At 35.8% G+C, this 11,901-nt stretch overlaps 1 protein-coding gene across 1 annotated transcript in view; it reads left to right on the top strand.

Moving 5' to 3' along the window:
* Positions 1-11,901, top strand: part of LRPPRC (leucine rich pentatricopeptide repeat containing) — a 168,391-nt gene that overhangs the window by 145,506 nt on the left and 10,984 nt on the right. The window contains exons 30-34 of the mRNA XM_026652508.1: positions 390-516; positions 3,726-3,814; positions 7,932-8,136; positions 10,535-10,674; positions 10,838-10,953. Of these exons, the coding sequence (XP_026508293.1) occupies positions 390-516; positions 3,726-3,814; positions 7,932-8,136; positions 10,535-10,674; positions 10,838-10,953 (677 nt within the window). The remainder of the gene's footprint in view (positions 1-389; positions 517-3,725; positions 3,815-7,931; positions 8,137-10,534; positions 10,675-10,837; positions 10,954-11,901) is intronic.

Below are 11,901 nucleotides of genomic sequence, written 5' to 3'. Positions count from 1 at the left end.
AATATATATATATATATAAATATAAAAATGTTGTTTCTTCTAAAATCCAGGTAAGTTACATTTTTTCCCACCCTCAAAAACGAACAAACACTGAGTCAGATAAGCTAACTCCAAAAAAGTGTTTGAATATATATATATATATATAAAATATATATATATATAACCCTACAACTTTTGGCTCCGTGGATAGGAGCATTCATTCAAACCTGGGCAAACCAACAATTTTCTAAAATATAGCTTTAGACTAAAAGATTTAAGAACAGGAAGAATAGATTTATGTTTAAGATGCAGTCTTTTTAAATAAAAAGAGATGTGAATGCTCTTTATATGCCACTTCAATGCAATGTGACATCTCAATTGTTTTTTGTTTTTTTTTTTTCTCTTTGTAGAGGCATACAATATTTTACTGGAAGCACAAAAGAAGGAAATTATGTTTCCTCCCTTTGCTTATTCCACTCTTATAAAAGCATTGCTGGCTGAGGGTTGTCTTGAGGAAGCCATCAAAGTGAAAAACATGTAAGTTTTTGTTTGTTTTTTTTTAAACCTGTGGCTCTGTTCTAAAACTGCACTCATAACCTTGCATGAAAATTATCGTGAGCATTCCTTTAAGGTAAAGTCCCATCTTCCTAACAAAAAGTGGGCCCCAATTGGAAACCTGATGATATAGTGAGTAATGCATTGGTCTTTCATAAATCAAATCTAAAGACGTGTGCTCGGTATCAATATATTATTCACCTTTCAAGGCTAGCTGGTCCAGGAATATGACATTAATGAATCAAGTTGTAATATGTCTTTCTATAGTGTGTATTAGTAAAATACTTGGGATTGAGTTTGGTTGGATTGGGTTTAACTTTAATGAATCATGTGGTTGTACCATGTGTTTTGACTGCTGCCTGTAAAACTTGTCCCAGGGTAATATGCCAGTGACTAGTATACTGAAATAGGGTAAAAACTTAAAGCACCTAAATCCCATTTTCAAAAGTGGCTTAGGCACTCTGGTGACTAAAAGTATAGACCAGCTCGCAATGTCACCAATGTAAATCAGTTGGGTTGTTAAACAGTCTGGCAATCTGATTATGTGATGAGATTACTATCCTTTTTACATTGGTGGTAAAAGAAGAGTTGCATAAATGGTTGAAATATTTGGGCAAAAAGCTGTCATGTAGTAAGGAGAACTGATTTTAAAATTCTTTTTACTAGAAAGTGGGAAGGGAGTATCTTCATTTTAATAGGTTATGTACTGTAAATAAAACCCAACTAGTCATCAAAGGAAGATTGAGGAGAGTAGAAGTTTAAAAACAGAGTGGTACGTTATTTTGTTAAAACAAGAACAACGGAGAGAAGTGCAACATGTCTATTCAAAAGAAAATTATGAACTGGATACATATAATACCTGTATGTGATTTTAAACAATGTGTAGGTCCCCACAAAACTTAGTTTCTAGTGTTTTGTGAAAATATACTATATTGCTCCCAAATAAAATAATTTTCATGATTGTGCCTTCTTAAAAACTTCTTGGCTTTAGGGAAAATGGAAGTAGGATCTAGCCAGAAGCTCCATTCTTATTGGTCAGTCATCTAAACCTAAAATAATAAAAAACTACATTGTTTGGCAGGGCAGTTCAGAAATATCACATGATGGCACTCTGATGAACCCATGCTGGTTAACTCTTGCTGGTTTTTCTTTACAAGATAATAGAGAGTACACTTGATATCATCAGTACTCATGACTTTATTTGACAGTACATGGGTCTTTCAATAACAAATGAATAAAATTATAAGTACTCAGACTTCAAAGACAATTTTATGGAAGCAAACTTTCTTCTAAAAATGCTTAGATAGTGTATTGGAGTAGTGAATGGAATCGAAAGAGTATCTGTGGTGTGAACAATTTAGAACAAGTAAATTTGTTCATGCTTGACAAATTTCTGTATTCTGGAAACTTTGTGCTACATAGGAGTCAATCTTACCAACCTCATTTACTGAGATTACTTCTAGAAGCCTAAATATGTGCAGTGGCCTGAAACTTACATCTCTCCTAATATTTACAGTAAAAGATATGAAAGGTAGTTTCACTTGTGTAGACTTACATATTTTTCCTTTGTTTTCTGTTTGAAGCCAAATTTAAAATTTAAATAATATTTAGAGAATCTTATAGTGTTTGTGTTAGCAATAGTATAAGTACCATAACAAGCATTTTTTTAACCTAAAAAGACTAGTTTATTTTTAAAATTAATATCTTGCTCTCGGGACTGGAAAGAACTAATGTTGAATTGAGATGATGGTGGAGGGAAGCAGCATTCCAGCTGAGACTCTGGAAAAGTCCAGGAGTTTTCTGATATCTTGGTCAGACCAAAGTGCTGCTGCCTTCCGATTCTAATGAATTTTAGGTATGTTTATTGCACTTAGTTCAAGAGTTTTAAAATAGAAATTTAGTAGTATTGGAATGAGGGATTAGTTCTGTAATAGTGGCTAACGTCTATTTAATCACACTAAAGATTGGAAGATTGGAGAAAGTAAATCCTTTGTTATATGTAATTTACAGTCTCATGCATGAATTGTTGACTTAAGGGCTTTGACAGATGGGACAAAGGGAAAAAACCGGAACTGAGCAATGGGTGCTTAGGCAGGGATTAAGAGGATTGGTTGGAAGAGTAAGAAAATCCCGAGTCCAGTGACTGCATTTGTGAGCTCTAGAGGCTGAAAGTGACTGAGAGGATAGTCATATTGTGTACTCTATGAAGGATTTTCTTGGGATTGATGAGAATAATTTAGCAATGACCCTGCTTACCTCCCAATCCGCTCAGCTCATAAATTCAAGTAGGTAGGCTGCTCAGTTGTTTGCCACAAGATGATCAGTGAGGTTTATCTTGATTGCTGATATGGCAAATGGCAATGCCCCTTTTTTGTGTGGGGAGATTTTGTAATCTAGAAATGAACCTTTGTAAAGTTATCCTTATGTATTAAAAATGTGCCTAAATTTCATTAGAAATAGAGGCATTTTGCAAGTATAAAATAGATGTAATTGCTGGTTAGTCTGCATTAAAAGCATACATGTTCATTTCTTAAAAGCAGTATTATTAAAGCAAAGTTCTCTTTGCTGTAGATGTGACTTTTTTGCCTTGCAAGGGACACAGAATTGATAAATGAAATTTAATTTTAACATGGCAAAGGCAGCAAATGAAGTATGTTCAGTTTTTAAAACTGTATACATCTAGATGACAGAAATTTGAAAATTAATCAACCAAATAATATGGTTTTAGTTCATAATATGCTTTAGTTTATATTTAAAATATACAGTGCTGAAAATAAATGTTTCATTTTTATTGCTGAAAGAATAGTTTTACATTTTATAATTATGGTGACTTAAAAAAAGAAGAAAAAGTATCCTGCTTAGGATACAACAGAACAATGCAGGGCATGCAGTTATTTTAGTCATCTAATATGTCAGCATTCAAGAATCTGAACCGATTGTTTAAAAAAAATCTTGTACTTTGTTTCTTTTGTTGCTCATTTCCAACTTTGTCATCTGTCAGAATGCAAAAAAAAATTATCCTTCTATAACCATTGACAGGATAACACAAAAGCTGTCTCCAGGTCGATATTTTGCAGCAATATTTTTAACATACGAACAGTAGTTTTTATAATTTCACCTTGGTGCTCAACCATTTATTATCGTATCAGAAGCATGTCAGTAATTCCTTTCTAAATGTCTGCTTCTTTTAGCGCTGAGACCCACATCAAGGGCTTCACACTGAACGCTGCTGCCAGCAGCCTCCTCATCTTAACGCAAGTTAGGCGGGATTATTTGAAAGGTATGTCACAATGCTTGACCTTTACGTCACATTAATGCCTCTGCAGATTTTTCTTGTAACGCCCTTCGAATACTTGGATAAAGGAGTCCATTTAGCAAATTACCTGCTTATCAAGAGCCTTTTGTGGTAGCTGAGAGACGTAAATTACTGTACATGCATTTATAATACAGCTTGAATATGAATGTACTTGTCATTTGACCACTTAGTCCAGTTTCCATTCCATTTAACACAAGATGGGTTTTCTTAAGATGAATCACAGCTCTTCAGACATGCAAAATTTGTGCTCCAGAACGAGAGAAAGTACAGGCTTTCAAGTGTGTTAAAATTCACAGCACAAGTCATTTTGCTTTAGAAATTAACATACTTTAGAGCATCTGAAACAATTCCCAGCAGTTGCTTCTTTCATATTGTGTTGGTTGTGTGAGATATCAGATGAGTTAAATTGAGTGTTAAATGTACATGATTGTGAACTAAATGATTATAATATTGATTTAAAAAACTAATTTAATACTTTTTAATAGTTCACAATATCAATAGTATTGAAATATACATTGTATTTTTCTTTCCTTTTTAATTTAATATTATAATAGAACAGAAATGGTGGCTGAGGGAAGCACATGTGTGGGACAAGATGGTGGAAAACTGTTATGCGACTTTCAGCTCTTCAGGATCATTTGTTTTGCAGTTCTATGTCTTTGTTTTGGTGGTATTGGGAATAATGGAAAGTGGGTGATGCATCAGGACTGAACAATGCTAGTAAAGTTAGTGCTTCCAATCTTTCTCTGAGCACTTTTGAAAAATCTGTCCCTACGAGTGTGTGTGTACATCCTCACATTAAAATTTTTATCAACGTTTTATTTACTTGGTTGCCAACCTCTTCTACTAAACTGCATTATTTGGGGCTGGAAAACCCTGCACAAACAGGGTATTGAGTCAGTGCAATTGCCTATACAGCATAAATATTTTCCTATTAATATATTTCCAATACTACTCTAAAACACAAGAGCAACTAAATGTAAACAAAAATATCAAAATGGGGAACAGTTTGATTTTAATCTGACAAAAGCAAGGAAATTCAGATTTGTACCTGCCATATCATCCTTAAATTAATTCACTTCACTGTGCTCTGATGTTGTACCATATATGTGTGTAGCATTGCCTGTGTTCAAATGCTTCTGCAATAAGTGAGATATATCATTTCACTGTGTTTTCTGTTGCCAGTAAACAAACATGTTTGCTTTCAAATTCCTTGGTTATTTTCCCCCTGACATGTGCATGCAAGGACCCTAACACCAACTCCGACTCAGCATGGTGAAATGGAACTCCTTTTCTTCCCCATCTCCAATTCATCTCTTACTGTTGACAGTCCTCTATTTTTGCAGTCACACAGGCCTGCAACCTGTCGTATTTGATTTCTCTCTCCCTTCTGCTTTGTCCTCAGTCCAGCATGTTGCTAGATTTTGCAAGTTCTTTTTTTAATACTGTCACCCGATTCTTTCTTTCCTCATAACCCACTACTGAATCCTTGGCCAATACTCTGGTCATTTCTTGGTTTGACTATTGTAACTTCTTTCCCTTGTCATTCCAGATTCTCTCATTGCACCACCTCAATTCTGTCCAACATGTGCTGAAAAAATCCCTCCTCCTTGCATGCCTCACTCTCTTTGCTACTCCCTTGAGATCTGCATTTGTTTCCTGGAATGACTCCCATTATGCTTGGAATATCCTCCCTGGTCTTGTCCATTATACAATTTCTGTCCTTCAAAACTCACTGCGTTCAGTCACTGAAACCATAGCCGTAGATCTTCTTCCTTTGCCCTGATTTTGGTAACCTATAAATATAAAGAAGTGCAGCTTCCATCAACAGCAACAAAAACGGTTTCTACCCCTTTCCCTGCAGAGAAGGCCTTGAAATAGTAAACTGATAAGCTTTCCATCATAGTTATCATTTAGTATAGGTGTGCCTGAAAAATGTTTCACAGATCACCCCCAAAATGCAAAGGCTTCTTTCTATTTTTGCCCCCTCCCCTAAAGTCCTGCTTCTGACTTCCACTTTGGCCTGCTTCCTGGATGCTTCCCCCAAATTTAAATATACTAAGTAATTAAAAAAAAAAAAAAAAAAAAGACTAAAAGAAGCTAATAAGATGCGTGAGTAACAGTAAGCGTATTGTGATTTTTTTCACTGTTGTAAACTTTGTTCCAAGTATCTCTTTCCAGCCTTTAACTGTCATACCTTTCTGTGTGACATGCCATGTACACTTGTTGTGCTGTATAAAAAGATTTTTATCCTTTGGAGAGCTTAACCCTTCTTAAAAGATGTATCACATATTTTTAGTAAGAACCAATTTGTATTGGATAAAAAGTTTTAGAGCTTTGTTTTGGGATTGCAGGCAGTAGAGAAAAACATGGTCAGACATGAAGGTAAACATTGGTTTATGACAAACATTCTAAAATGTAAATTCACATTAGGAATAGTAAGAATTTTAATAGGTGTAGTACTAAGAAGGACATACCGAATGCGTTTGTTGTTGCCTTTAGTAGTTTTTTGCAATGTTGCTGGGTTTGTGTAATGTTGTATAAGACTCTTCCTATAGTGTCCTGTTCCTGAGAAGGCCAATCAAGCAACATCGGAACTGCTAACAGGCAACACTTGGGATAGGGAGGAAAATTTGAAAGTGGCGGGTAATTCACTTTAGTTTTCAGGTTATTGGAATCTTGTCCCGCATGCCTTTGCTTAAGACTGTCAAAACAAGATGGAAAACTAAACCAGGATTGGGAGTTTCCTGTGGGTATTAGGCATACTGTACAGTATTTTCTTGTCCTTCTATAAAAAATGTTTGGATTGTGGAGTGGCGGCCTGTACCTGTATAGCAGGGATTGGCAACCTTTGGCACGCAGCTCGCCAGGGTGCTTACCCTGGCGGGCCGGGCCGGTTTGTTTACCTGCCGCGTCCGCAGGTTCGGCCGATCGCAGCTCCCACTGGCTGCAGTTTGCCGCTCCAGGCCAATGGGGACGGTGGGAAGCGGCAGCCAGCACATCCCTCAGCCCACGCCACTTCCCGCAGCCCCCATTGGCCTGGGATGGCGAACCGCGGCCAGTGGGAGCCGCGATCGGCCGAACCTGCTGACACGGCAGGTAAACAAACCAGCCCAGCCCGCAAGGGTGCTAAAGGTTGCCGATCCCTGCTGTATAGAGAACCTAAATGTTAACGCTACAGAGTTCAAGAATGTGTATGTGTTATGTTAGAAGTGTCATCCTTTGGTATTATAATTATTACCTTTGATTAATCCTACCTGTGCTGGTAAGCAGTGAGAGGTTTTTACAAGAAGGGTATGTCTTTCTTTTTATGCTTGCTTGTGTATAATGTAAATTGAGAACAATCGTAGTTTAGAGGAATGTTTAGTGGAGAGATTTTTTTTGTTTTTGTTGTTTTAAATTAGTGTCAGAAGAGGATTGATATTGAAGCATGTTGTTAATGTGGTTTTACTGCTTTATAGGTTGGCAAGATTGCTCTTCAATTTTCACAAATAACTGATGTCTGGTTTTTATACTTGTGTGTAAATTCATACCATGTAGTTTTATTCAATATTGTATTTTTTCTAAAGCCTATTGAAAAGAAAATTAGTGTGATTTCTGGATTCCAGCGATTTTACTCATTTGATGCACTTTATTTTAAACAAAATATCTTTGCTAGGGTATCCAATATCTCCAATGGCAAAGGCTTCATAACAAGGAAAACTGGGTTACAATCTATTTTAGAACAATAAGTTAAAAACTTCCAGGCTTCAGTGAGGAGTATAAGGGGGAAACATTCATAATATGGCTGCTTTCCTTGGGTGTGATGTGTCAAAAATATTGTTTAGGAATCCTGTCAAGGTTTTCCAGCGAACAAGGTTTGGAGGATTTTATCTTCCTGTGCCTAATTGTTAAACATGAAAAAACCCTGCTGAGACCTTCATTTAGATACTTGTTTAATATTTTATTTAATTGCGGCTGTTTTAGGGCTACTTTTGTGTGTATTTGTTTGGTTTTTTTAAATAGAACAAGTAAGGCTAATAATAAGGTCTGCTTCTGAACTAAAATCTTAATTTTCTTTCTCCCTTTTCATCCTGACTAGATGCTATGTCTACTCTAAAAACAGTCCTTGAAAGTGACACAGTGCCTCTACAATTAGCTGTGACTCGGCTTATTCAGGCTCTGGCTATGAAAGGTGATCTGGAGAGCATATGCACAGTTGAGAAGATGGTAGAAAACCTGGCGGCCTCAATTGGTTTATCTCGCATGCTTTTTGTCAATAACACTGTATTGGCTCACATCAAGAAGTAAGTACTTGCAAGATTGGTATGGCTCTTTTTGGACAAGGAGGGAAAAGTGCACTGTTGTGCCTTACTTCAGTTGTTTTCCTTCATTAAGATTGAATGGATACTAGATTTCTGGCCAAGTTGGCTGCTGTTTAGGTTTCTTTTACATGCACAGTGGAGCCTGGAGATCATTTAATGAAACATAGGGGCTGACTTGCAACTACTAGTTGGGAGAACTTTGAGTGACATAATGATGTAAAAATCTATGTACTTACCAAACCCTGCCTACCTAAATTCACCCTATAGCTTCAGCTGATTGTAATACTTCCTGTCCTCAACTGTTGTGCATATTCTAGTGCTCATTTAAGGCCTGATGCAAAGTTTTATTGAAGTCTGAATGCTGAAAATTAGGGACTTCATCAGTTACTGTTTTGCCAGAGTTAGGTGTAGTGTGTGCGCAAATATAGGACTTGAAAGCTTACCAGACACCTATAGTCCTAACTGGAGAACTGAAACTACTAGCCATTCCAGAGGTTGTTATGAAATGTAGAGGTTGAGTGTGCACTTTCCAAAGGTATTCGTTAAATAACTTGCCTGCCGAGTGGCTACTAATCTATTTTTCATGAACGTAAAAGCTATAAGAAGAGAATTTTTTAAAAAAATCTATTTGCCATACTACTATATGACCACAATTCCCATTGTGTTAAGTGTCCCCTAAAGTCATCTGTATACTTTGACTCAGATTTAAAGCTCCATGGTCTGGCATTTTTATTTTAACTTTCATGTTGGTTCTTTGCTCACTCATCCTCTTTATGTAACTTCAGTAGTTTCCTGTGAATTGACTTTGATTTTTTTTTTCTTTTAAACTTTGAGTTTCTCAAACTACCTCTGTTGGAAATAGTCCTCAGGAGTCCCGCATTCTGTTATTTTCTTATTTATTTGTAATTTTTATTTCAAACCACTCTTACCAGATAGAGCTAACTCTGTCCCTAATTCAGCAGGAGAGCTGTAGAAATATGTAAGACATAGCAGATATCTATGATTGCCTCAGGCATTCAGGCCCAGAAAAAATATCCAACTCAGGTATTTGGAACTGCAAGATGATTTAAATTGGGTGGGGAGAGCCAAGCAGGCCTGTTCCAATAGTGAGCTTAGTATGGTTGAAAATAATTTTACTTTAAGGACCCAATCCTGCAAAACCTTTAAGTTTATGAGCAGTCTTTTTGTACACAAGTAATTAATTTAAAGTGATGTGAATTGATTATTTGCATAAGAAATGGGAACTCAAGTGGGATCAGTCTCTTAAATAGGATTTTATACTATATTTCCATGTTCTATCCATGGAGGAGTGTCAAAACCCTGTCATGTATTTATCCTAAATTGGAGTGATTATGAGAACTAGCTAGATCAGATTATACAGAAGTACTTACTGCATAAAACAGTGTAATCAGTTTTCTTTCTCTTATCACAACTAACTTCATGTTAACATAGCAGGCTACATGCAAAGACTTCAGTTTTTCAATTGCAAAAACCCTGTGCCCTTTCCTTTTCAAAAAAAATTAGTTAGCAAGTTGTGGCATTCAGCAACAACAGACCTTTATGGATATTTAAATATCCATTATGGATTGGAAAATATGCTTTTGTGAGATGGATTTCAAACTAAGTGTTTTCAGTGGCTTATAAATGCTGAAATGTGCTGTATTTCTAATTGACCAAACATTTGTTTTGCTCAAATTAAAGAGTCCTGTAAGTACTATTATTATAATTATTTTTAGAATGGATTGAGGCAAGAGTATGGTCATTTAAACTTTTAGAACACTAAATGTAGACTTGTCATTTTATGAATACTGTACCTTATGCCCATGATTTTATTAGAGCATGGTACAGTGTACTCCTTACTAAGTTAAAACAGACCATAGACAAAGCTGCTAAAGAAATTACATTCAATATCATTTTACATATCCAGAAAGACATCTATGAAAAATTTAGGTAAATATTAAATTAAATATTATAAAAAAATACTCTGAGTTTTTTACATTAATTATTCAAATACCATCCCTTAATGTTTTATTTTTACCTTTTAGGTTTGCAGAACACCCTTTTTAAGTAGCTAACCAGCAGTCATCTTTGTTTAACACTTAAATAATAAAAAAACAAAACATGTCAGAGTTACTTTAGCATTGTACAGGTCGAAGTTCATTCCAGAAAAAATTGTTACTGGTGATTTTATCCATTCAGCCATAAATTTGTTTCACTTTGTGTTGTTACAGTATCTGCATGAATGGAGTCATAGGTTCTTTTAACATTGCTACTGTGTGTAATATTAATGTAGAAAAATAAAACATTCATGTACCTGCTTCTTTTAGTTTGAGTATTAACGTTAGAAACTATGCCAATGCACTTTTTTTTTCCTTTTTAGCAATAACCTTGATATGGCGATGGAATATATTGAGCCTTTGGTTATCTCTGGAATGCAAAATCCTGATTCACCAATGACAAATATATCTTATGTGTTTAGAAAGGTGATTGAGGAAAAACTGGAACCAGCTTTGGAAAAACGTAAGTTATTTGTAGTGAAATTAAATATGCTGGTTAAATAGAAACATTATTAAACATAATTGCATATAAAATCCTGCCTTATTCAAGAAAAATCATGCCAGTAAAGTTTCTAAAAGTGACTTTTAAAATGAAATATATTCCTTACATACCTGTCATTTTGCAGTAAGTGCCATGGCAGAGCGATTGGTCAATCAATTTGGAGTTTACAAACCTGCCACAGATCTTTTCCTTCAGTATGTGAATGCAGGAAGAGTGGATGATGCCAGATTTCTACTACAGGTAATAATATACCAGGAGAGGAATAGTAGTGTTCCGAGCTTGTCATAAGTAAATTGAGAAATTATCAAATGTCGGTGTGTGTGTGTTAGAGTGCAGTGTACGGAGTGTGATGATGCTAGTGCACCTAAATTACAATGTGAATTGCAGTAGCATGGCCTGGGTAGATAGTCCCAAATTATAGACTAGTAGTTTTATGGGTGCCAGCGTGGGAAAAGAATAATGGTTTGTTTTCCTCTAATGTGAAATGCCTTGAAACAAGGGAAGGAGAACTCGTGTCTCACTTGAACTCCTGTCCTAGGGAAGTGGTTCTGCACGAATGCTCAGTTATATGGCAAAAGAACAATTTCCCTTTGATCTCTCTAGTTTCTGTAATACTTTAAATACCATGCATCTCTATAGCTACACAGTTTGCAAACAAAAAGTGGGCAATGTTTCCTTTTTAAGTGCAGCATCTCACTTGAATACTCAAATATTCTGTATGCTTTATTCAAGGTTTATTAAGAGCTGAATTTGCTTTCTATTCACTTGTGCGTCACAGATGCATTAAATGACAAATGCAGGTCTCTGTGGCCTACAGTCTCAGTTAAATTAGCAATCTTCAGCAAATGAGACAACTGCATTCATGCCATTTTAACAGTGCTAAATATAAAGCTGAGCCAAATGCAGAAAGAACTGTGGGTGATAAGAGCTGCCACTGGCAGTATACACAAACAGGCTCAGACAGGGAGTCTCTTCCCAGCAGGTGGCAGTCAAACAATCACAGTGATCCTGCAGATTGCTGTATTTGTGTAGACTCCCTGTGTCAAATTGAGGCCTGTTACCAATTTCTGATAGTAAATAGTACTATATTCACTTAGGTTTTTACCAGCTGCTAAGTACTTTAAACAGTAAAAGGAATGGAAAACCTCCACTTCATTCATTCTCTCTTTTTTTTTTTTTTTTTTTTTT

This window comes from Terrapene carolina, unplaced genomic scaffold, assembly GCF_002925995.2.
Source record: "Terrapene carolina triunguis isolate 2854851 unplaced genomic scaffold, T_m_triunguis-2.0 Scaffold120, whole genome shotgun sequence".
Taxonomy (NCBI): Eukaryota; Metazoa; Chordata; order Testudines; family Emydidae; genus Terrapene; species Terrapene triunguis.
The sequence above is the reverse complement of the archived record's forward strand: the minus strand, read 5'-3'. Positions and strand labels throughout refer to the sequence as shown.